Here is a 26,312-nt window from a genome sequence, read left to right on the forward strand (position 1 = left end):
CTTTCTTTCTCTTCCTTTCTCTCTCTCCTCTTCCTTTATCTCCTCTTTCTCTCCCCCCTCTCTCCCCCTTTCCCTCTCTCTTTCTCTCTCCCTCTCTTGCTATCTCTCCCCCCTTTCCCTCTCTTTCTCCCTCTCTTTCTCTCTCTCTCCCCCTCTTTCTCTCTCTTCTCACTTTCTCTCTCTTGTTTTCTTTCTGTCTCTTTTGCTTTCTCTCTCTCTCACTCTTTCTCTCTTGTTTTGTTTCTCACGCTCTTTCTCTCTCTTGTTCTCTCTCTCTTGCTATCTCTTTCTCTCCCCCCCTTTCTCTCACTCTCTCTTTCTCACTTTCTCTCTATCTTGCTGTCTGTTGCTTTCACTCACTCTCGTTCTCTCTCCGTTCTTCTCAGCGGTGACGCGCGCACGCCCTGCCCGCCTCACATTTGCCGAGAGGACTTTCGCCCCGGGCTCTCAGCAAGGGGGTTTGCATGAGAGGCGGGGCCGGCGGAAGGTGATATTCAATGTCGGGGGCGCACGGGTGGTTTTGCGCGCGCTCCCTATCTCCCTGCTAGCCCACTTGGAATACGTATTCAAAATAAGAAAAGCCTTTGCCGGCGAAGGCTTTTCTTATTTTGAATACAGTATTCCGAGTGGGCTAGCAGGGAGATAGGGAGCGCGCGCAAAACCGCCCGTGCGCCCCCGACATTGAATATCACCTTCCGCCGGCCCCGCCTCTCATGCAGCCCCCTTGCTGAGAGCCCGGGGCGAAAGTCCTCTCGGCAAATGTGAGGCGGGCAGGGCGTGCGTTCCGGGTGCGGGAGGAGCTGCGGTGAAAGGCAGGAGGTGGCAGAGGAGCAGAGGGGGCAAATCGGGGCGGGCGGTGGGCAGCGCGGAAAGGCCGAGGGGGCCCTGGTGCCGCGGACTGGCTGAAAACCCCCAACGGCCCGGTCCCGGTCCGCGGACCGGCGGTTGGAGACCCCTGCTCTAGGCTACAGTATCCAATCCCTTCAGCTCTGCACCAGGGAAGGGTTACATATTTTTGTGTCGAATCACCCTGGTGTATCGAAGGAACATCACAGCTTCTTATTTGCCTCTCGGCCCAACCCATATATATATATGTATGTATGTAGATTGTTCTGAGTTCGGGTTTTGCCCCGTGTAATATTCACCATCATCAGGCTGAAGTTGTAAGCTTCGTGCTGCTGTAAATATAGTTTGTTTGCAACTGCCATTTGTTCCTTATAAATAGTGGTGGGGGTGGAGATTTGGTTTGAATGTAGCAAATAGATTGGGTGGCTATGTTTTAATGATTTGATTGGTTGGTGGAATCACATTTAGTTGAAGGATTGACATGGTGATGATTATGATATGTTTTTTTGTTTAGGGCTGGTTTCCAAATTTCTGGTAGGCGGGACGTGTCATCACGTTTATTCATACAGAGGGGGTGTTTTTCTATCTCTATGGCTTCCATGATTATTCTTTTATATACGTGTTCTTTTTTGGAAAGTAATTTCATTTTTTCGAAGTCAATTTCATGTCCTGTTTTTTTAATATGCTGGAAAAGGGAGGAAGTTTTTTCTTCTTTTTTGACTGCATTTTTATGTTCTGCAATGCGTGCGTTTATTCTACGATTAGTTTGTCCATGCAAAACATGTGCAGCCACATACATTGGACAAACTAATCGTAGAATAAACGCACGCATTGCAGAACATAAAAATGCAAAAAAAGATTGTTGTTAATGGGGTATTATATATATATAAAGAATCTTCAGAAATAAGATCACACTAGGTGAGTCTCCTTCAATTGCTCATGAAAAAAGTTTTATGTAAGTTTTAAAGACTTAAAAGACTCTTCTTTTAGAATAAACAGCCAAAAGTGATGAGGACACAGATTTGGGAACGTTATAAGTGGATTAAGGGGCCAGATAGAGTTGAAACAAGACTTTGAAATTAATTACAAAAACCTTCCTATGGCTGGTTTTGAACTTTGTCAAGAAAAATGAAGAATTTAAAATTAATTATAAGAAAGCTTCCTGTGGGAAAGTGTTGTTGATTAGAGGAAGAACATGATAAGAGTGGATTTTTGAAGGTCAGGCCCTAGAGGGAACCAGAAAGAATAACGATTATAATTAAAGGAGAGGAGGTCTATTAATAATGGAGCAAAATATTCTAACTGTGGAAGGCTTCAAGTATATTTGGGAACAAGGCACTGAGATGTTTCTCTCCAGTTTGTTTGCTAAAATAAATTAGGATTTAAAGAGGTTACAGAAGAGGAACAGACAAGAATGGTGTGGTGGCCTACAGGTGGAGCTCTTGCGGCACCAGTATTGGGTTCCTACCGCTACAGGCCACTCTGTAGCTCCAGTAGGGAAAATGGAACTGTGCGCACAGCTCTGAGTCCCTGGTGCAGTTCCAAAATTCTCTTCTCTTCTCTTCTCTTCTCTTCTCTTCTCTTCTCCTCTCCTCTCCTCTCCTCTCTTCCCTTCCCTTCCCTTCCCTTCCCTTCTCCTCTCCATACCTATTCCTATTCTGATTCTTATTAATGTAGACATTTGGATGTCCAAAAAGGATACCTGGGGGGGGGAACTACTGACCCCCTCAGAGAGGGTTCGCAACTTGGGCGTCCTCCTCGATCCACAGCTGACATTGGAACATCATCTTTCTGCTGTGGCGAGGAGGGCATTTGCCCAGGTTCACCTGGTGCACCAGCTGCAGCCCTATTTGGGGCGGGAGTCACTGCTCACAGTCACTCATGCCCTCATCACCTCGAGGCTCGACTACTGTAATGCTCTCTACATGGGGCTACCTTTGAAAAGTGTTCGGAAACTTCAGATCATGCAGAACGCAGCCGTGAGAGCCATCATGGAGCTTCCAAGATTCGCCCATGTTTCCTCAATACTCCGTGGCTTGCATTGGCTGCCGATCAGTTTCCGGTCACAATTCAAAGTGTTGGTCATGACCTTTAAAGCCCTACATGGCTTTGGACCAGACTACCTCCGGAACTGCCTGCTACCGCACGAATCCCAGCGACCGATAAGGTCCCACAGAGTTGGCCTTCTCCGGGTCCCGTCGACTAAACAATGTTGTTTGGTGGGCCTCAGGGGAAGAGCCTTCTCTGTGGCGGCCCTGGCCCTCTGGAACCAACTCCCCCCAGAGATTAGAATTGCCCCCACCCTCCCTGTCTTTCGTAAACTACTCAAGACTCATTTATACCGCCAGGCATGGGGGAGTTGTGATAGCTCTTCCCCCTAGGTCAGTGTTTCCCAACCTTTTTTGAGCCGCGGCACATTATTCATATTTTCAAAATCCTGGGGAACACTGAAGGGGGGGGGGGCTAAAGAAAAGTTTGGACAAAAAAACCCTCTCTCTTCCTCCCTTTCACTCTATTTCTCCCTCTTTCTCTCTTTTCCTTCCTTCCCTTCTTTCTCTCTCTCCATCCCTCTTTCTTTCTTTCTTCCTCTCTTTTTTGCTCTCTTTCTCTCTCCCTCCTTCCCTTCCTCTAGGTCTTTCTCTCTCCCTTGCTCTCTCTCTCTCTCTGTCTCTCTTGCTATCTCTTTCTTGCTTTTTTCTCTCTCTCTTGCTCTCTCTCTCTCTTTCACTGTCTTGCTATATGTCTCTTTCTTTCTCTTTGCCTCTCTTGCTATCTCTCTTTATTTCTCTCTCTTTCTCTCTCTCTGTCTCTCTTGCTATGTCTCTCTTTCTTTCTCTTTCTCTCTCTCTCCGTGCCTCTCTTGCTAAGTCTCTCTTTTTCTCTTGCTATGTCTCTCTTTCTTTTTCTCTCTCTCTGCCTCTCTTGCTATGTCTCTCTTTCTTTCTCTCTCTCTTTCTCTATCTCTCTTTCTCTGCCTCTCTTGCTGTCTCTCTTTCTTGCTCTGTCTCTCTTTCTCTGCCTCTCTTGCTATGTCTCTCTTTCTCTCTCTCTCTGCCTCTCTTATATGTCTCTCTTTCTTTCTCTTTCTCTCTCAGCTGACTGCAAGCGGGAGCCCTGACGGCGGCAGCTGGACGTGGTGCTGGACACCGTATATGCCAGGCCCGCAGTGCCAGCATGTACGACGTCCAGCAGCATGTCCAACCGCCACCGTCAGGGCTCCCGCTTGCAGTCAGCTAAGAGAGAGAGAGAAAGCGATCCCTCTCGCTGCCGCCATCTCCCTGCGACTGCCTGCGGCCGCTGCGGCCGCCCACCCCCGCTCCCATCGGATACTTGCCGTCGACGCCAGAGAAGCTCCAGCTGGGCGGGGCACTGCCGGTACTTCCATCCTGGGGCTCCCGCTCGCAGCTGTCCCCCGCCTCCTGCTCGATGCCGCGGTTTTCGGCGCTCTCCTGCTGGGCCCCAAAGAAGGAAGGCGGGAAAAAGGTGTGAAGAATGGAGCTCTCCTTCTTCCTGCCTTCCTTCTTTGGGGCCCAGCAGGAGAGCGCCGAAAACCGCAGCATCGAGCAGGAGGCGGGGGACAGCTGTGAGCGGGAGCCCCAGGATGGAAGTACCGGCAGCGCCCCACCCAGCTGAAGCTTGGCGGCACACCTGGCCATGTCTCGCGGCACACCAGTGTGCCGCGGCACACCGGTTGGGAAACGCTGCCCTAGGTCATTACAAGTTATGCATGGTATGTCTGTGTGTATGTTTGGTTTTATAATAAGGGTTTTTAGTTGTTATATTATTGGATTGTCACATGCTGTTTTTATCATTGTTGTTAGCCGCCCCAAGTCTACGTAGAGGGGCGGCATACAAATCCAATATATTATTATTATTATTATTATTATTATTATTATTATTATTATTCCTCCCTTGATCACTAGTTGGTTAGATTCCTGTAGAGAAGATAAAATGATAAGATAAGATAAGATAAATCTTTCATTGCCTTTGTTTTCTGTGAGCACACCAGCCCACATTAAAAATGAAATTCAGTTGCCTGCTCTCAAGAGAGTGTATGTTTACCCAAACATATATATAATGCACATGAACACACAAATCCCAGCGACCGGTTAGGTCCCACAGAGTTGGCCTTCCCCGGGTCCCGTCTACTAAACAATGTCGTTTGGTGGGACCCAGGGGAAGAGCCTTCTCTGTGGCGGCCCCGACCCTTTGGAACCAACTCCCCCCAGATATCAGAGTTGCCCCCACCCTCCTAGCCTTTCGTAAGCTCCTTAAAACCCACCTCTGTTGTCAGGCATGGGGGAATTGACACTTTCCCTCCCCATAGGCTTATAAAATTTATGCATGGTATGCTAGTATGTATGATTGGTTTCTAAATTGGGTTTTTTTTAAATTAACTTAAATATTAAATTTGTTTACATTGTATTATTATTGTTGTGAGCCGCCCCGAGTCTGCAGAGAGGGGCGGCATACAAATCTGATTAATAATAAATAATAATAATGCTATATACATAAATATATACCTGCACCATGCATACACACACACAAACAAACAAACACACAAATACATACATGTTAATGACTGTCCAATTTGAATACGTTAGCAGAGAGTTCCCAAGGTTGATATTGTATGGAACAAAACTGTGAATCTGTGTTCTGCTTTGGATATGGCTGGACTTCAGCTCCCAGAATCCCCCCATACTGGCTGGGGAATTTTGGGAGTTGGTCTGCACATCCTTAGACTGTCAAGACTAAGTGACCCTGGGGGAGAATAACGCCCACCCTTAGATAAAAGGAGAAAGGGGTAAATACTGATACACACATCTGTATTGTTCAGCCATGTAATTCCCTGCATTAAGACATTGTTTAAAAAGCTGGCAGGGCTCTTTTCATTGCTACTGATTGGTCCCCAATAGGATGCTGGATTTATTAGAGGGCTTTGCCATCTAAAGCCTCTGGCGCAACATATGTTGTTCACTTAAGACTGTCTGATTCTACTGTTTGAGGTGTCTCATTAGTTGAAACATAGCAAAAGCTTTTGGTGTTTGGGGGCAGGATTTATTCTCAATTATCACTCAGAAATCCCTTAACCTGGGGGTTCTGAAAAGAGACGGATTATACTCTGTTTTCCTCTGAATATATGAATGAGATTCCCTCCTGTGAACCCCTATAGGAATGTAGTAAGTGGGTTAGTTGAAGGAGGAGGAGGAGGAGAAGGAGGGAGGAGTCGGAAGAAGAAGAAGAAGAAGAAGAAGAAGAAGAAGAAGAAGAAGAAGAAGAAGAACAACAACAACAACAACAACGAGAAGAACGAGAAGAACAAGAAGAACAAGAAGAACAAGAAGAACAAGAAGAACAAGAAGAACAAGAAGAACAAGAAGAACAAGAAGAACAAGAAGAACAAGAAGAGGAGGAGGAGGAAGAGGAAGGGGGAGGAGTGGGAAGAAGAAGAAGAAGAAGAAGAAGAACAAGAAGAACAAGAAGAACAAGAAGAACAAGAACACGAAGAACAAGAAGAGGAGGAGGAGGGAGGAGGAGGAAGAGGAAGGGGGAGGAGTGGGAAGAAGAAGAAGAAGAAGAAGAAGAAGAAGAAGAAGAAGAAGAAGAAGAAGAAAAAGAACAACAAGAACAAGAACAAGAAGAACAAGAAGAACAAGAAGAAGAAGAACAAGAACAAGAAGAACAAGAAGAACAAGAAGAGGAGGAGGAGGGAAGGAGGAGGAAGAGGAAGAGGAAGGATGAGGAGTGGGAGGAAGAAGAAGAAGAGCAATAGCATTTAGACATATACCGCTTCACATTGCTTTAACAGCCCTCTCTAAGCATAATAGAAATAGAAGATGAATCTTAAGCCTGCAGAATTATTTTTACAGAAAGCATGTAATTTCCGTTATATGTAACCATGAGAGAGACCACCACTGAACTATTTAAATGGAAAATAGAATATAGAACACTTTATTGGTCAAGTATGATTACACACATAAAGAATCTGTCTCTTGTGTGTAAGCTCTCAGTGTACATGCACAACAACAAAATAATTACATATCAAAACATGAGCCAAGAATGTGCAGCAGCAGCTAAAAAAGCCAACACAATCCTAAGCTGCATCAACAGGGAATACACTCCAAGACCAGGAAAGTCTTAATACCACTCTACTACGCCCTGGTCCGACCACACTGGAGTACTGTGTTCAGTTCTGGTCACCACACTTCAAAAGAGACATTGAAACTCTGGAGAAGGTGCAAAAAAGAGCAACTAAGATGATTAAGGGATTGGAAACCAAGACTTACGAAGAGAGACTGAGGGAACTGGGCATGGATAGCCTAGAGAAAAGGAGGGCCAGAGCGGACATGATAGCAGTCTACAAGTATACGAGGGGATGTCACAGAGAGGAGGGGATCACTTTATTCTTCAGGGCACCAGAGGGCCGGACGAGGAACAAGGGCTGGAAGCTGACCAAGGAGAGATTCAACATGGAGATAAGGAGGAACTTCCTGATGGTCAGAGTGATCAAGCATTGGAACAACCTACCAGCGGACGTTGTGAAGATTGAACTGCCACTTGACTGGTGTACTATAGGGTTCCTGCTTGGGCAGGGGGTTGAACTCGATGGCCGTCATGGTCCCTTTCAACTCTAACGATAGATAAATAAATAAATAAATAAATAAATAAATAAATAAATAAATAAATAAATAAATAAATAAATAAATAAATAAATAAATAAATAAATAAATAAATAAATAAATAAATAAATAAATAAATAAATAAAAATAATAATGATACCAAAAAGAGACGCACATTCTGGTTTGGGCACTCAGTGCTGAAACAATTTGCCACGACTGGTATATGGTCTCCTGCTTCAATAATGGGTTGGACTAGACGTCCTCCAAGGTCCTTTCCAACTCTATCATCCTATGTTTTATATTTTGCCCATTAGGAGAATGAAACCAGCGAATCTTCATTCCTTCTCCCAGTAGTGGTTCATCAGCAGAGATGAGGCTTCTCCTGTAATACATAGAAACATAGAAACATAGAAGTCTGACGGCAGAAAAAGACCTCCTGGTCCATCTAGTCTGCCCTTATACTATTTTCTGTATTTTATCTTAGGATGAATCTATGTTTATCCCAGGCATGTTTAAATTCAGTTACTGTGGATTTATCTACCACGTCTGCTGGAAGTTTGTTCCAAGGATCTACTACTCTTTCAGTGAAATAATATTTTCTCACGTTGCTTTTGATCTTTCCTCAACTAACTTCAGATTGTGTCCCCTTGTTCTTGTGTTCACTTTCGTATTAAAAACAGTTCCCTCCTGGACCTTATTTAACCCTTTGACATATTTAAATGTTTCAATCATGCCCTCCCTTTTCCTTCTGTCCTCCAGACTATACAGATTGAGTTCATGAAGTCTTTCCTGATACGTTTTATGCTTAAGACCTTCCACCATTCTTGTAGCCCGTTTTTGGACCCGTTCAATTTTGTCCATATCTTTTTGTAGGTGAGGTCTCCAGAACTGAACACAGTATTCCAAATGTGGTCTCACCAGCACTCTATATAGCGGGATCATAATCTCCCTCTTCCTGCTTGTTATACCTCTAGCTATGCAGCCAAGCATCCTACTTGCTTTCCCTACCGCCTGACTGCACTGTTCACCCATTTTGAGACTGTCAGAAATCACTACCCCTAAATCCTTTTCTTCTGAAGTATTTGCTACACTTTGCAAATAGTTTTGTTAGGTTAAAAAAAAGAGATTTGTGGTTGGTTTCCGCATAGCCCTTAAAAGTTTCAAGGAAGCCCATACATGCTGAGAAAGGAAAGAAGATGAGATGGGAATCGAACCACCGCATTCTGGAAAAAAGGCAAGAGGAAGGAGTTTGTGAATGGATGTCATTTGGGAGCCGCAAGACCCCCAGAGAGATAAAGAGGTCATCGTTTACAATTCAATCAGAGATTGTGGGAAACGGTCCTCTCTCATTTCCTCCTGTGTGGGAAATGGAGTGAAAGCTAGAAACCCAGACCAAGCTTCCGTTGTTAAAAGAGTTGCTTTGCTCTGAATAATTAATGTGGAGGTATGCTTTGGTACATTCCCCAAGATAGACGGCCTTACATTATGAAGAAATGCGTCGATCGATGGCTTCTACGATGAGAGCATCTTAAGACGAGAGATGCACCCAGATCTATGACATAGTTCAGTGATGGTGAACTTTTTTTTCTCTTGGGTGCCGAAAGAGAGTGCCCCCGTGTTATCGCATATGCACGAGCAGTAATGGGCAGCCAAAATTTTTACTGTCACGCTGTGGGTGTGGCTTATTTTGTGCGTGTGGCTTAATGGTCATGTGACTGGGTAGGAGTGGCTTGCCGGCCATGTGATCCGGTGGGAGTAGCTTGAATGATTATCATTGTTCAAGTGAACTGCTAAGTCCTCGACTTACAACCTTACCAGTGTCGCTCACTGGGGTGACAATTTGCTTTGCGTTTCCCACGCTCTCCTTCCTGGGTTGCCCCCCCCCCGCCTCAGGCTGGGTAGCTAGGCGAACGGGTGCTTCAGAAGCATAAATGATACCAGCTCCGCTTCCACCGACACCTTCTGTTTGCACCTCAGACGGGAGGTGGCCACGTGAGGCTGGAGGGGAGCCGGACAGGAGAGAGGGAAGCTCGTCCGAGGCCAGTAAGGAGGAAAGAGGAAAAAAGCAAGGAGAGCAGACACAGCAGCAGCAACAGGGAAAAAAGGAGCTGAGACCAGTAATCCACAAAGTGACAGCCGCCAATCAGCTGGAGCTGCGCATGCATCTTCATTTCCACTGGTGGAACTGCATTCCACCCCATCCTGCCTGCTGCCCACCCCTGTGCATGAGTGCCCACACCCATAATTCAATGCCTGGTGAGGGTGAAAACAGCTTCTCCTACCCCCTAGAATTCCTCTGGAAACTGGAAACATCCTGTTTCCCAACTTCTGGTGGGCCTAGTAGGTTCGTGTTTCACTTTCCCTAGGGTCCAAAGGCTTCCTTAGAGCCAGGAGAGGGTAAATAAAAGCCCTCCCCCAACCCCCCAGAGACCCTCTGAAGCAAAAAACGCCCTCCCAGAGCCCCTGTGTGAGCCAAAAATCAGCTGGCCAACACACACATGCACATTGGAGCTAAGCTAGGGCAACAGCTCATGTGCCAGCAGATATGGCTTCGTGTGCTACCTGTGGCACCCGTGCCATAGGTTCGCCATCATTGACATAGTTCTTGCTTCTGGAGTGTCCGAAGATAAATGGTTCTAGAAATCACGTAGAGCAAGTCGTCAGGTTAAGGACGCCTCAGTTTGGGGATGGCCTGTGCTTAAGAACTGAGCCTAATTCTGCTAAACATCTACCTTCCACAGCACTGTCTTGGGCCTAAAGATATTTAGCAATGGCAACTTAGCCTTATATACAGCTTCACAGTGCTTTACAGCCCTCTCTAAACAGTTTTTCAGAATCAGCCTCTTGCCCCCAACAATTTGGGTCCTCATTTTACCATCCTAGGAAGGACCTGAGTCAACCTTGAGCTGGTCAGGATCGAACACCTGGAGTGAGCAGTGTGTTAGCCCTGCAGTACTGTATTCTAATCACTGTGCCACAACAGCTCTTATTGACTCATATAGTAAGGCCTTGTGTCATTATCCTTCTCGTCTACTTATCTTTCCTACTAACTTTTCCTATTGGTATCTTATGATTTATCCCTTGTTCGTATCGGATGATTTATGATGTGATTTGTGATCTATGACTTATCAGTTTGTTATTTGTATGTACACTGAGAGCTTATGCACCAGAAACAAATTCCTTGTTTTTTCAACCACACTTGGCCAATAAAGAATCTTCTCTTCTCTTCTCTTCTCTTCTCTTCTCCTCTCCTCTCCTCTCCCCTCCCCTCCCCTTCCCTTCTCCTCTTCCCTCCCTTCCTCTCCCCCATCATTTCAGTGAGGCTGGGCTCACCATGGCCGAGTTGGGGGGAGGGTGGAGGAAGAAGACGAGGGACGGAAGGAGAAGGGGCTCAGCAGCTCCCCTCTCTCTCCCTCCTTCCCTCCCTCTCGCTCTCATTCTCTCACTCTTTCTCTTCCTCCCTCCAACCCCTGTTGTTTCAGCGAGGCCAGGCTCAGCAAAGGGGCAAAATGGAGAGTCCCTTTGAAGATCGCGCCATGGTCGAGTTGGGGGGAGGGCGGAGGAAGAAGAGGAGGAAGAGAAAGGAGAAGGGGCTCAGCAGATGAGCCACCCGGCCTTTCACAATGAAGGAGCTGGCCAGAAGGACTCACATGGGTGAAGGTGGGGGAAGAAGGGGAACTTCCTGAGCTGCCAAAGCTTGTCAAATTCCCGGCCGCTTCGGCTTTCTCCTACCGGCTGCCGGCTCCGCCTGCCTCTTCAGGGAGTGGCCCAGTTCATCTGGACTTGGAGACTCTGCCTGCAGCAAATCCACCTGGGTCAAATCCAGGAGGGGGTCTAGGCCAGTGGGGGCAGCTTGACGGGAGGCTACCTGGCCTGGAGCCACCAATGAAGACCGACTGTCATGCCGGCTACCTCTGCGCGACAGTTGATCTTTCAATAAAGCAGGACATTTTTCAAATTCAAATAGGGGACTTGAAACCAAGACTTACGAAGAGAGATTGGGGGAACTGGGCATGGATAGCCTAGAGAAAAGGAGGGCCAGAGGGGACATGTTAGCTGTATATAGGTGTATGAGGGGTTGCTACAGAGAGGAAGGGCCCACTCTATTCTCCAGAGCACCAAAGGGCCGGACGAGGAACAAGGGCTGGAAGCTGACCAAGGAGAGATTCAACCTAGAAGTAAGGAAGAACTTCCTGACAGTCAGAGCGATCAACCAGTGGAACAACCAGCCTGCGGAGGTTGTGAACTCCCCAACCCTGGACACTTTCAAGAGGAGATTGGACTGCCACTTGGCTGAGGTGCTTTAGGATTCCTGCTCAGGCAGGGGGTTGGACTTGATGACCTGCATGGTCCCTTTCAACTAAATAAATAAATAAATGAATGAATGAATGAATGAATAAATAAATAAATAAATAATGAATGAATGAATGCCGCGGGACAAATTATCAAAAAGTGGGACTGTCCCACCAAAAGCGGGACGTCTGGTCACCTTATGTTAAGATTCATAAGTGCAGTCAGACGGTAGGGAAAGCAAGTAGGATGCTTGGCTGCATAGCTAGAGGTATAACAAGCAGGAAGAGGGAGATTGTAATCCCGCTATATAGAATGCTGGTGAGACCACATTTGGAATACTGTGTTCAGTTCTGGAGACCTCACCTACAAAAAGATATTGACAAAATTGAACGGGTCCAAAGACGGGCTACAAGAATGGTGGAAGGTCTTAAGCATAAAACGTATCAGGAAAGACTTCATGAACTCAATCTGTATAGTCTGGAGGACAGAAGGAAAAGGGGGGACATGATCGAAACATTTAAATATATTAAAGGGTTAAATAAGGTCCAGGAGGGAAGTGTTTTTAATAGGAAAGTGAACACAAGAACAAGGGGACACAATCTGAAGTTAGTTGGGGGAAAGATCAAAAGCAACATGAGAAAATATTATTTGACTGAAAGAGTAGTAGATCCTTGGAACAAACTTCCAGCAGACATGGTAGATAAATCCACAGTAACTGAATTTAAACATGCCTGGGATAAACATATATCCATCCTAAGATAAAATACAGAAAATAGTATAAGGGCAGACTAGATGGACCAGGAGGTCTTTTTCTGCCGTCAGACTTCTATGTTTCTATGTTTCTATTCATTTAACAACTCTATTACTACCTTAGCAACTGTGCAGCACTTCACTTAACAACTGTGGCAAGAAGAGTCATAAAATGGGGCAGCGCTCACTTAACGGTCTCGCTTAGCAACCTAAATTTTGGGCTCAATTATGGCCATAAACAGAGGATTTCCTGCATTAGGCATTTGTAAGCCAGGAGAGCTCCTCATTTGCTTTTATAGCATTTAGACTTATATAGACTTAGACTTTTGAAGGGCTGTCAGCTCAACTCAACTTCAGAAGAATCAAGACCATGATCTGTGGCTTATCGATTTCTTATTATTTTTATATACGCCCAGCCTGAGCTGTACATTCAAAGCAATTGACTAAAACAATTGAATTAGCTCATCCAGAGTATAATATCTTCTTGAGAGCCAGAAGGCTCTTCGAATATTAATAGCTCATGGATTACATTTCTGCATTGTTAACCCATATTAAAAGAAAAGAAAAAATTGGAGAGCTAACCCATAAGAAGTGTAGATTATATCCGAGGGAGAGAATGTGTGGGAAAGGGAAATGGACCATCCACTCACGCATCAGCAAACCAGAAGAGGGGCAAAGGAGGCAGGGCAGCATACGATATGCATAGCGATGAACTGTATAAACACAGGTTTGGAAATAATTTTTCTCTTCCGCTTTTCACTCAGTGCGACAGAGGTGAATTTGTATTAGAAATGTCTTTCGAAGGAGAAGTGGATTTCTATAAATTTTGGAGAATGGGGTTTGTTTTATTAGTGTCAAGATGGACAAGGGACTTTGGGTGAGAAAGTACCCAGTTTTTTTATTGGATCTTGTGTCTTCATGGGTCTGGAGCTGCTGCTTCTTCTTCTTCTTCTTCTTCTTCTTCTTCTTCTTCTTCTTCTTCTTCTTCTTCCTCCTCTTCCTCCTCTTCCTCCTCTTCCTCTTCTTTTTCTTCTTCTCCCTCTCCCCCTTCTCCTCCTTCTCCTCCTTCTCCTCCTTCTCCTTCTTCTCCTTCTCCTCCCTCTTCTCCCTCTCCTTCTTCTCCTTCTTCTCCTCCTCCTCCTCCCTCTTCTCCCTCTCCTCCCTCTCCTCCCTCTCCTCCTTCTCCTCCTTCTCCTCCTTCTCCTCCTTCTCCTCCTTCTCCTCCTTCTCCTCCTTCTCCTCCTTCTCCTCCTTCTCCTTCTCCCTCTTCTCCCTCTCCTCCCTCTCCTCCCTCTCCTCCCTCTCCTCCTTCTCCTCCTTCTCCTCCTTCTCCTCCTTCTCCTCCTTCTCCTCCTTCTCCTTCTCCCTCTTCTCCCTCTCCTCCCTCTCCTCCCTCTCCTCCTTCTCCTCCTTCTCCTTCTTCTCCTTCTTCTCCTTCTTCTCCTTCTTCTCCTTCTTCTCCTTCTTCTCCTTCTTCTCCTTCTTCTCCTTCTTCTCCTTCTTCTCCTTCTTCTCCTTCTTCTCCTTCTTCTCCTTCTTCTCCTTCTTCTCCTTCTTCTCCTTCTTCTCCTTCTTCTCCTTCTTCTCCTTCTCCTTCCTCTCCTTCCCTTCCTCTCCTTCCTCTCCTTCCTCTCCTTCCTCTCCTTCCTCTCCTTCTTCTCCTTCTTCTTCTTCTTCTCCTTCTTCTCCTTCTTCTCCTTCTTCTCCCTCTTCTCCTTCTTCTCCTTCTTCTCCTTCTTCTCCTTCTCCTCCTCCTTCTCCTTCTTCTCCTTCTCCTCCTTCTCCTTCTTTTCTTCTTCTTCTTCTCCTCCTCCTCTTCCTCCTCCTCAATATAGAAAGGATATGGAAGAATATGGAATTCAAAGGATACCACAACCATTAGATACAATACTGATTGGGAATGAAGAAAAATTTATAATAAAAGCATATAGATATTTATTGGAAGTAGAAATGGAAGAGGAAATTGTGAAATGTTGGATGATTGCATGGGCACAAAATATAGACCATAGTATAAATGTAGAGGAATGGGAAAGAATATGGAACAAGAACTATAAATTAACGTTATCAATTGAATTTAAAGAAAATCAGTAGAAAATGCTTTATAGGTGGCATTTAACACTGGCAAGATTGGCCAAAATGTATACAAATATGAACTGGATTGCTGGAAATGTTAAAGTAAGGTTGGAACTTTTTATCACATGTGGTGACAATTTTCCAAAGTGAAGAAATATTGGGAACAGATAAGGAGATGGCTACAGAAAATAATAGGGGAATAAATAGAGTTTAAAACTGGACTATTCTTATTAGGAATAATTAACCAAAAAATAAAGAAACAATACATTATTTTACACATAGTAACCACAGCAAGAATTGTACATGCTCAATATTGGAAATGTGAAAGTACACTAAGCAATGAAAAGATACTGGAATGTGCAGAGATGTATAAGCTCACATTAGGGATGAAAGGCAAGGAAGAAACAGAATTTTATGAGGTGTGGAATGAGTGGCATAATTGGTTAGAACAGAGAAATAAAGGTGTATTGGAATAAATGTAAGTAACCATATGAAGCATATGACATAGTAGTACTGTTAAAATGTTTATTGATATGTAAATTGGAAAAAATTAAATAAAAAAAAACATATTAGAAGGGAATGGGGTTTGCTCTCTGTTTATATACAAGTGGTTTGCCCTGTAAGTGTTGGTGGGAATGTCCTTGATAGTTCCCTGATTGGGTTGTTATTTACAGCTTGGTTTTTTATCTAAAGGGACGTGGTGGCTCAGTGGCTAAGATGCTGAGCTTGTCGATCAGAAAAGTCAGCGGTTCAGTGCTTTGAATCCCTAGCAGATTTCCCTACCGGGACTGTGCACTGGATAGCGTAACCTGGAACCCATTACTGGTGGGGAGGTGACAGCATTCTGTGCCCCTTTGGCATTTAGTCATGCCAGCCACATGAACACAGAGATGTCTTGGGACAGTGCTGGCTCTTCGGCTTTGAAAAGGAGATGAACACTGCCCCCTAGAGTTGGAAATTAAGTATTTAAGTATTTAAATAAGTATTGCCCACAAGATTTAAGTATTGCCCACAAGATCATATGCTGCAACGTCCTTCCGGTCAACGACTACTTCAGCTTCAACTGCAACAACACAAGAGCACACAACAGATTCAAACTTAATATTAACCGCTCCAAACTTGACTGTAAAAAATATGACTTTAACAATCGAGTTGTTGAAGTGTGGGACTCATTACCAGACTCTCTTCTTTTTACTTTCCATCGTCATATATATTACTTAATGTCTATTCTCTTCCATATGTATTGTATATTGGACAAAAAATAAATAAAAAATAAAATAAAATAAATGAGCAGCACATATGTGCGAGGGAAACTTTATCTTTACCATTTGATCTACAGTTATTCCAGCCCCACTCTCTTCTAGCACCGGATCAGATTATCTCAGGGACCGCCTTCTGCTGCACCAATCCCAGCGACCAGTTAGGTCCCACAGCGTGGGTCTTCTCTGGGTCCCGTCAACAAAACAATGTCGTTTGGTGGGGCCCAGGGGAAAAGCCTTCTCTGTGGCGGCCACGGCCCTCTGGAACCAACTCCCCCCGGAAATTAGAGTTGCCCCCACCCTCCTCGCCTTTCGTAAGCTCCTTAAAACCCACCTCTGCCGTCAGGCATGGGGGAACTGAGATATTCTTTCCCCCTAGGCCTTTACAATTTATGCATGGTATGTTTGTTTGTATGTATGTTTGGCTTTACAATAAGGGTTTCTTAGTTGTTTTAGTATTGGATTTACATGCTGTTTTTTTATTACTGTTGTTAGCCGCCCCGAGTCTACGAAGAGGGGCGGCATACAAATCCAATAAATAAATAAAATAAATAAATAAAATGTTATCTAGTTGGGTAATGAAATGTCAAGAAAACTACCAAGCTCAGAGACCACGAAAGGCGCCACATTTATTAGTGCAAATTTATTTATTTATTTATTTATTTATTACTTAGATTTGTATGCCGCCCCTCTCCGAAGACTCGGGGCGGCTCACAACATGTAAAAAAACAAATCATAAGCAATCGAACAGATATAAAATATTTAAATATTTAAAAAACCCCATATGCTAACAGTCACACACACAGACATACCATGCATAAAGTAAACGTGCCCAGGGGAGATGTTTCAGTTCCCCCATGCCTGACGGCAAAGGTGGGTTTTAAGGAGTTTACGGAAGGCAGGAAGAGTAGGGGCAGTTCTAATCTCCGGGGGGAGTTGGTTCCAGAGGGCCGGGGCCGCCACAGAGAAGGCTCTTCCCCTGGGGCCCGCCAACCGACATTGTTTAGTTGACGGGACCCGGAGAAGGCCCACTCTGTGGGACCTAATCGGTCGCTGGGATTCGTGCGGCAGGAGGCGGTCTCGGAGATATTCTGGTCCGATGCCATGAAGGGCTTTAAAGGTCATAACCAACACTTTGAATTGTGACCGGAAATTGATCGGCAACCAATGCAGACTGCGGAGTGATGGTGAAACATGGGCATACCTAGGTAGGCCCATGACTGCTCTCGCAGCTGCATTTTGCACGATCTGAAGTTTCCGAACACTTTTCAAAGGTAGCCCCATGTAGAGAGCATTACAGTAGTCGAACCTCGAGGTGATGAGGGCATGAGTGACTGTGAGCAATGAGTCCCGGTCCAAATAGGGCCGCAACTGGTGCACCAGGCGAACCTGGGCAAACGCCCCCCTCGCCACAGCTGAAAGATGTTGTTCTAATGTGAGCTGTGGATCGAGGAGGACGCCCAAGTTGCGGACCCTCTCTGAGGGGGTCAATAATTCCCCCCCCAGGGTGATGGACGGACAGATGGGATTGTCCTTGGGAGGCAGAACCCACAGCCACTCCGTCTTATCCGGGTTGAGCTTGAGTCTGTTGACACCCATCCAGGCCCCAACAGCCTCCAGGCACCGGCACATCACTTCCACCGCTTCGTTGACTGGGCATGGGGTGGAGATGTAAAGCTGGGTATCATCCGCATATTGATGATACCTCACCCCATGTCCTTGGATGATCTCGCCCAGCGGTTTCATGTAGATGTTGAATAGCAGGGGGGAGAGGACCGACCCCTGAGGCACCCCACAAGGGAGAAACCTAGGAGTCGACCTCTGGCCCCCCACTAACACCGACTGCGACCGGCCAGAGAGGTAGGAGGAGAACCACTGAAGGACAGTGCCTCCCACTCCCAACCCCTCCAGCCGGCGCAGAAGGATACCATGGTCGATGGTATCGAAAGCCGCTGAGAGGTCAAGGAGCACCAGGACAGAGGATAAACCCCTGTCCCGGGCCCGCCAGAGATCATCCATCAACGCGACCAAAGCGGTTTCCGTGCTGTAACCGGCCCTGAAACCCGACTGCCGGGGACCTAGATAATCGGCTTCTTCCAAGGACCGCTGGAGCTGGAGTGCCACCACCTTCTCGACAACCTTCCCCATAAAGGGAAGGTTGGAGACTGGACGATAGTTGTTAAGTACGGCTGGGTCCAGGGAGGGCTTCTTGAGGAGGGGGCGCACAAGCGCTTCTTTATAGAGTGATGGAAAAACTCCCCTCCCCAAGGAAGCGTTGGTAATCTCCTGGGCCCAGCTCCGTGTCACCTCCCTGCTGGCCGAAACCAACCAGGAGGGACACGGATCCAGTAAGCAGGTGGCGGAACTCACAGCTCCGATGGCCTTGTCCACTTCATCATATTGGTGAGATTGCAGCATCAGCAAAAGCTTATAGAGCTTTGGGTTTTCTTACAACTTCTGTTCTGTTTCTGTCTCATTTTTTCAGGATGAAAAGAACCAAATGATGACCACAAATGTTTGGGTGAAACAAGTGAGTCAACCAAGATTTCGTTATTCTTCCTCCCCTGCCCCGTGTTGTTGTTGTTGTTGTTGTTGTTGTTGTTGTTGTTGTTGTTATTATTATTATTATTATTATTATTATTTATTAGATTTGTATGCCGCCCCACTCCGCAGACTCGGAGTTCCAGAGATCTTACTTGTATTTAGCTCAGAAGAAAAAGGGAAAATGTGGGTGGAGGGAGCAATGGTGAAGAGTTTTCCTGTACAAATATCCTGCTTTTTAATGGCGAGGGATGTCATGAAATGTTGGGAAATTTCCTTGTTCATTTGCCTTTAGGGAAATGGGTGTTAAAAGACTTGGCCCATACAGTGCAACTATTGCTTTTGAAAGCTGTTGCATAAAGTTCTTAAAATTCCAAATAAATACAATGTTTGTCAACCGTGGCAATTTCCAGATGGGTGGACTACAACTCCCAGAATTCCACAATTAGCATGGCCATCGAAGGAAATTCTGAGAGGTGGTCCACACATCTTCTCCTCCTGCTGCTCCTCTATCTTTCTCTCCCTCCTCCTCCTCCTCCTCCCTCCTCCTTCTCCTCTTTCTCTTTCTTCTCCTTCCCCTTCCATTTCTCTTTCCTCCTCCTCCTCTTTTTTCTTATCTCTTATCTCTCTTTCTCCTCCTTGTCCTCCCCCTTTTTCCTTCTCTTTCTCCTCCTCCTTCTTTTTCCTTTTCTCTGTCTTTCTCTTTCTTTCTCTTTTTCTTCCTCCTCCTTTTCCTCTTCCTCCTTTTTCCTTTTCTCTCTCTTCTCTTTCTTCCTCCTCCTCCTCTTCCTCCTTTTTCCTTTTCTCTCTATTCTCTTTCTTTCTTTCTTCCTCCTCCTTCCCCTCTTCCTCTTCCTCCTTTTCCCCATTCTCTATCCTTCTCTTTCTTTCTCTTTTTCTTCCTCCTCCTTCTCCTCTTCCTCTTCCTCCTTTTTCCTTTTCTCTCTCTTCTCTTTCTTTCTTTCTTCCTCCTCCTCCTTTTCCTCTTCCTCTTCCTCCTTTTTCCTTTTCTCTCTCTTCTCTTTCTTTCTTTCTTCCTCCTCCTCCTTTTCCTCTTCCTCTTCCTCCTTTTTCCTTTTCTCTCTCTTCTCTTTCTTCCTCCTCCTCCTCTTCCTCCTTTTCCTTTTCTCTGTCTTTCTCTTTCTTTCTCTTTTTCTTCCTCCTCCTCTTCCTCCTTTTTCCTTTTCTCTCTCTTCTCTTTCTTTCTTTCTTCCTCCTCCTTCTCCTCTTCCTCTTCCTCCTTTTTCCTTTTCTCTATCTTTCTCTTTCTTTCTCTTCCTCCTCCTCTTCCTCTTCCTCCTTTTTCCTTTCCTCTCTCTTTCTCTTTCCTTCTCTTTTCCCTCCTCCCCCTCCCCCTCTTCCTCCTCCTTGGAGCTGAGCTAGGGTAACGGCTCGCATGCCATCAGATATGGCTCTGCGTGACACCAGTGGCACCCATGCCATAGGTTCACCATTACTGCCCTGTACCATTTCTGACAAATGGAAGTTCAATCTCTTCTTGAAAGTCTCCAGTGATGTTTCTTGCTTTCTCTTTTTGGGCCTAATTATTTACCTGGTATTTCCTGCCTTTTAGGAGTGGCATGATTATAAGTTACGTTGGGATCCCGAAGAATACGAGAACGTTACGTCGATACGAATCCCATCCGAGCTTATTTGGAGACCGGACATAGTTCTTTACAACAAGTAAGAGCATATTCTGAGCATCTTTCCTTTAAGGCTGTGGTTTTATCTTGTCTTCCTGCAAACACCAGGCCTTTTTGCAATAGTCGGGCTCCGTTAACCAAGAAGGATACACTGATATTCGCTAAGCAGTTTCATTTGTAGGCAGAAATCTTGCCAAACTAAAGCAAATCATGTAGAAAATCTAGTAGGTGCAAATAGAAAGAAAAAGCCAGCTGGGGGCTTTGGGCCAGTAATTCTCTCTCAACCCAATCTACCTCACAATGTTCGACTACTGCAATGCTCGCTACATGGGGCTACCTTTGAAGAGTGTTTGGAAACTTCAGTTATTTATTTTAAAAAATTACAACATAGGCAGAGAAAGAAAGAAAGAAAGAAAGAAAGATAGATAGATAGATAGATAGATAGATAGATCGATAACAAATAGAGAGATTAGAGATAATAAAGAGATAGATTGATAGATTAAAAGATAGAAATAGATAAATAGATAGATAGATAGATAGATGATAGATAATAGAGAGATAAATTGATAGATTGATAGAAGATAGATATATATAGAGAAAGAGAAAGATAGATAGATAGATAGATAGATAGATAGATAGATAGATAGATAGATAGATAGATAGATGATAGATAATAGTGAATAAACTGATAGATTGATTGTTCTGCCAGGCTCTCTTGTAGAAGCCTCCCGAAAATTCACGGGTACAAATTTCAGACACACACATGTTTGAAAATCAAAACAATGTCCTTTATCACAAAATTCAAGAAAACAAAGCACTCTTTTTTGTATTGCAAAGAGCACTCTTCCCCAAAACAACCTTGTTGGCTGTACAAGTCCCTTAATCAGTCCTTAAGTACTTAGCGTAGTAGCTGTGAAGAAACGTCACAGGACCTCCTTCTTCCCACGAAGTGAAACACACACACACTTTGCTTTGGTGTCAAAGGCGTGTGAAAAATCCACAAACAAAGTTCAGACACAGCGAGCACGATCCTTAAGACAGCGATCAGATAATCTTCCACAACGGCCAAACTAGCACGCTGCTATTTATAGCAGCAGCTCTAATTACTGGAGCCCCACCAAACACAGGTGGCCTCTCTTATCTCCTGTAATATTTCCTCCATTGGTCTCTTCGATGCATAACTCTGCGCCTGTGTGGGGTCTAACACTTCGTCATCCGTAATCGACTGAAGATAATGGTGATTGGCTTCCTGGGCTGTGTGCCAAGCCCCCCTCTTCCAAGTCACCCCCCACCTTCTTCTTCATCCAAGGAAACTGCACTCCCTGACTCTGCCGGCAACAAAACAGCCTAGGACATGTTGATGTTTCCCCTGCCTCCACCTCCACATTCCCTGGGGCAGGAGCTGGCCAGAGCCAACCAGAACATTGATAGACAGATAGATAGATAGATAGATAGATAGATAGATAGATAGACAGACAGACAGACAGACAGACAGACAGACAGACAGACAGACAGACAGACAGACAGATATGGGTAGATAGATAGATAGATAGATAGATAGATAGATAGACAGACAGACAGACAGACAGACAGACAGACAGACAGACAGATATGGATAGATAGATAGATAGATAGATAGATAGATAGATAGATAGATAGATAGATATGGATAGAGTATACAGACAGACAGACAGACAGATAGATATGGATTAGATAGATAGATAGATAGATAGATAGATAGATAGATAGACAGAGATAGATAGATAGATATGGATGGATAGATAGATAGATAGATAGATAGATAGATAGGAGTGTGTGTGCGTGTGTGCACGTGCATGTGTGTGTGTGTTTGTGTATGTATATGTTTGTATGTGTGAGAGAGAGAAAGAGAGAGAAATGCAGGAGGAACGTTGGAAGGGAAATTTGCTAGAGACCACAGCCTGATAGCCCTCTTCAACCAGTTATAGGAGATGACTTAAGAGGGATCAAGAAATCCATTGGACTCAATTTAAATTATGAAATACATTTTGCTTCTGGGTGTAAATGAGAAAATGGTGTTGACTCTCACATCTTTGTGTGGGGAAATTGTGTCCTGTCCATCAATCAGGAAAAAAAAGTGTTATCAATATTATGTATCACATAAGAAACTGTAGGAAGACACAGAAAAGGCTGAGTATCAAAATTTTGCACATAAAGTATTTTTAATAGGAAAGTGAGCACAAGAACAAGAGGGCACAATCTGAAGTTAGTTGGGGAAAGATCAAAAGCAACATGAGAAATATTATTTTACTAAAAGAGTAGTAGATCCTTGGAACAAACTTCCAGCAGACGTGGTAGATAAATCCACAGTAACTGAATTTAAACATGCCTTGGGTTAAACATATATCCATTGTAAGATAAAATATAGAAAATAGTATAAGGGCAGACTAGATGGACCATGAGGTCTTTTTTTGCCGTCAGACTTCTATGTTTCTATGTTTCTAAAATTGCCCATTTGAACTTGAAAATTAGGCAAAGTTGTAGCACAATGCAGGTTTCCTTCTGGCCTTAAAAAGAGCCTGGGCAGGGCAGAGTGTACTTTGGTTAAATATTTTTAAAAGGATAATTAGAGATAAAATATAAGTGAATAGACAAGGAGTTTAAAGCACCATGGAGACTTTCCAACACATCATTGGTTAATTATGAGTAACTGAATGGTATGCTTTTTAAAAGGCTGAAAATCACCATTGGCGCCAATATTTTGAGTGCTCAAGATGCAGAAAATAACCTTGCAATGAGGTGAGCTCGAAACAAATGCACGGGGTGCCAACATTTTCTTTTGAAGTTGAGGCAAAACACGGCTGCTCTTTTGAATTTCGCTGTGATGAAACGCAACCTGTATTTCGTTAAATGCTGCGGAGGGATCTTGGGGACTGGGCCTGCTTCATTCTGATTTTGAAAGAAAGCACCTTGGTCATTTAATTCACTCTCCTCGAATTCTGCACGGACTTCTACAAAGCTGCTCGCCGTTGTGAAATTAATGGGAAATGTGGTTTTGCCTTGGAAGTCAATATTGCCAGGAAATATTTTATGTCAATGTTTCTCAATTTTGGCAACTCTGAGAGGGGCGGCATACAAATCTAAATAATAATAATAATAATAATAATAATAATAATAATAATAATAACCCCAAGGACATGGGGTGAGGTATCATCAATATGCGGATGATACCCAGCTTTACATCTCCACCCCATGCCCAGTCAACGAAGCGGTGGAAGTGATGTGCCGGTGCCTGGAGGCTGTTGGGGCCTGGATGGGTGTCAACAGACTCAAGCTCAACCCGGATAAGACGGAGTGGCTGTGGGTTCTGCCTCCCAAGGACAATCCCATCTGTCCGTCCATCACCCTGGGGGGGGAATTATTGACCCCCTCAGAGAGGGTCCGCAACTTGGGCGTCCTCCTCGATCCACAGCTCACATTAGAACAACATCTTTCAGCTGTGGCGAGGGGGGCGTTTGCCCAGGTTCGCCTGGTGCACCAGTTGCGGCCCTATCTGGACCGGGACTCATTGCTCACAGTCACTCATGCCCTCATCACCTCGAGGTTCGACTACTGTAATGCTCTCTACATGGGGCTACCTTTGAAAAGTGTTCGGAAACTTCAGATCGTGCAAAATGCAGCTGCGAGAGCAGTCATGGGCCTACCTAGGTATGCCCATGTTTCACCATCACTCCGCAGTCTGCATTGGTTGCCGATCAATTTCCGGTCACAATTCAAAGTGTTGGTTATGACCTTTAAAGCCCTTCATGGCATCGGACCAGAATATCTCCGAGACCGCCTCCTGCCGCACGAATCCCAGCGACCGATTAGGTCCCACAGAGTGGGCCTTCTCCGGGTCCCGTCAACTAAACAATGTCGGTTGGTGGGCCCCAGGGGAAGAGCCTTCTCTGTGGCGGCCCCGGCCCTCTGGAACCAACTCCCCCCGGAGATTAGAACTGCCCCTACTCTTCCTGCCTTCCGTAAACTCCTTAAAACCCACCTTTGCCGTCAGGCATGGGGGAACTGAAACATCTCCCCCTGGGCACGTTTAATTTATGCATGGTATGTCTGTGTGTGTGACTGTTAGCATATGGGGTTTTTTAAATATTTAAATATTTTAAATTTGTCTGATTGCTTATGATTTGTTTTTACATGTTGTGAGCCGCCCCGAGTCTTCGGAGAGGGGCGGCATACAAATCTAAGTAATAAATAATAAATAAATAAAATAAATAATAATAATAATAATAATAATAATAATAATAATAATAATAATAATAATATTCACATACTCAGCTGCTGCAAAAAGATTGCACAGACTGACTACAAGCATAGACATGATGCTGTGGCAAAGATGATCCACTGGAACTTGTGCCAGAACTACCATTTACCAATGGCAAAGAACTGGTGGGATCATAAGCCCGAAAAAGTGGTCGAAAATGAGCAAGCAAAACTACTGTGGGACTTCCGACTTCAGACTGACCGAATTCTGAAGCTTAACACACCAGACATTGTGATCGTGGAGAAAAAGAAAGTATGGATCATCGACATCGCAATCCCAGGAGACAGCAGAATTGAGGAGAAGCAGCTAGAGAAATTAGTGAAATACGAAGATCTGAAAATCGAGCTGCTACGACTCTAGCATAAGCCAGTGAAAGTGGTCCCAGTGATACTTGGCACACTGGGCGCAGTACCAAAGGATCTCACCGGACATTTGAAAACCATCGGAATTGACAAAATCTCCATGTGTCAATTGCAAAAGGCCGCTTTACTGGCATCGGCAAACATAATTCACCGCTACATCACGCAGTCCTAGGTGCTTGGGAAGCGCCCGACTGGTGATGAAATACGAAATCCAGCATAGTGATCTCGTTTGCTGTGTTGTACTGACATAATAATAATAATAATAATAATAATAATAATAATAATAATAATGATGATGATGATGATGATGATGATGATGATGATGATGTTGTGGTTGGCTCTGGCCCAGCTCCTGCCCCAGGGAATGGGGAGGTGGATGCAGGGGAAAATTCAACATGTCACAGGCCTGTGTTATTGCCGACAGAATCAGATCAGAGTTTAGTTTCTTCAGACGAAGAAGAAGGTGGGAGTGACTTGGCAGAGGAGGGCTTGGCACACAGCCAAGGCAGTCAATCTTCCTTATCTTCTATAGTTTCAGATGATGACATTTTGGATCCACGCAAGAGCAGAATTATGCGTAGAAGAGACCAAGTAAGAACATATTACAGGAAATAAGGGAGGCCACCTGTGTTTGGGTGGGGCTCCAGTAATTAGGGCTGCTGCTATAAATAGCAGCATGCGGGTTTGGCCATTGTGGAAGAATATCTCATCGGAGTTCATCAGGAATCCTGTGTCTTCTGGACTTTGTTGCTTTTTCATGCCTTTGAAACCAAAGCAGAGCAGCATGTGTGTGTGTGTGTATCTCCCTTGGAAGAAGAAGAGGTGTGAAGTTTCTCCACAGCTGCTGGCTAAGTACTTAATGACTGCTTAAGGGACAGATTACCCGGTTGTTTTGGGGAGAGTGCTCTTTGCAATATAAAAAGAGTGCTTAGTTTATTTTGACTTTTGTGATATAGAACATTGTTTTGAATTTTCAAAAGTGTGTGTGTCTGAAATTTGTATCCTTGAATTTTCGGGAGGCTCCTATCAGAGAGCCCAACAGAATAAATAATAATAATAACAACAACAACAACAACAACAACAATAATAATAATAATAATAATAATAATAATAATAATATACACAGACTTCCGTCCTCTGTCCTAATGTTTCTCTTTTACTAGTATTACGTATATAAATATTATTATATCTTTGTATACCATCAATACATACTTGACAAAACAGACTCTTGCGGAAGGCGAGGATGGTGGGGCTGTGGCAGGGAGGGCGTTTGCCCAGGTTCGCCTGGTGCATCAGTTGCGGCCCTATTTGGACAGAGAGTCATTGCTCACAGCTGCTCATGCCCTTATCACCTCGAGGTTCGACTACTGCAACGCTCTCTACATGGGCTACCTTTGAAAAGTGTTCGGAAACTTCAGATCATGCAGAAATGTGGCCGCGAGAGCTATCGTGGGGCTTCCTAGATTCGCCCACGTTTTCTACAACACTCCGTGGCTTGCATTGGCTGGCCGATCAGTTTTCCGGTCACAATTCAAACTGTTGGTAATGACCTTTAAAGCCCTTCATGCCATTGGACCAGAATACCTCCGGAAACCGCCTTCTACCTGCACGAATCCCAGCGGCCGATA

The 26,312-nt window shown here is 44.7% G+C and overlaps 1 protein-coding gene across 1 annotated transcript in view; it reads left to right on the forward strand.

The window, feature by feature from the left end:
• CHRNA4 (cholinergic receptor nicotinic alpha 4 subunit) overlaps positions 1 to 26,312 on the forward strand; it is a 104,964-nt gene that overhangs the window by 40,603 nt on the left and 38,049 nt on the right. Inside the window, exons 3-4 of the mRNA XM_070744462.1 lie at positions 18,327 to 18,371; positions 19,956 to 20,065. Of these exons, the coding sequence (XP_070600563.1) occupies positions 18,327 to 18,371; positions 19,956 to 20,065 (155 nt within the window). The remainder of the gene's footprint in view (positions 1 to 18,326; positions 18,372 to 19,955; positions 20,066 to 26,312) is intronic.

This window comes from Erythrolamprus reginae, chromosome 3, assembly GCF_031021105.1.
Source record: "Erythrolamprus reginae isolate rEryReg1 chromosome 3, rEryReg1.hap1, whole genome shotgun sequence".
NCBI classification, from domain to species: domain Eukaryota; kingdom Metazoa; phylum Chordata; class Lepidosauria; order Squamata; family Dipsadidae; genus Erythrolamprus; species Erythrolamprus reginae.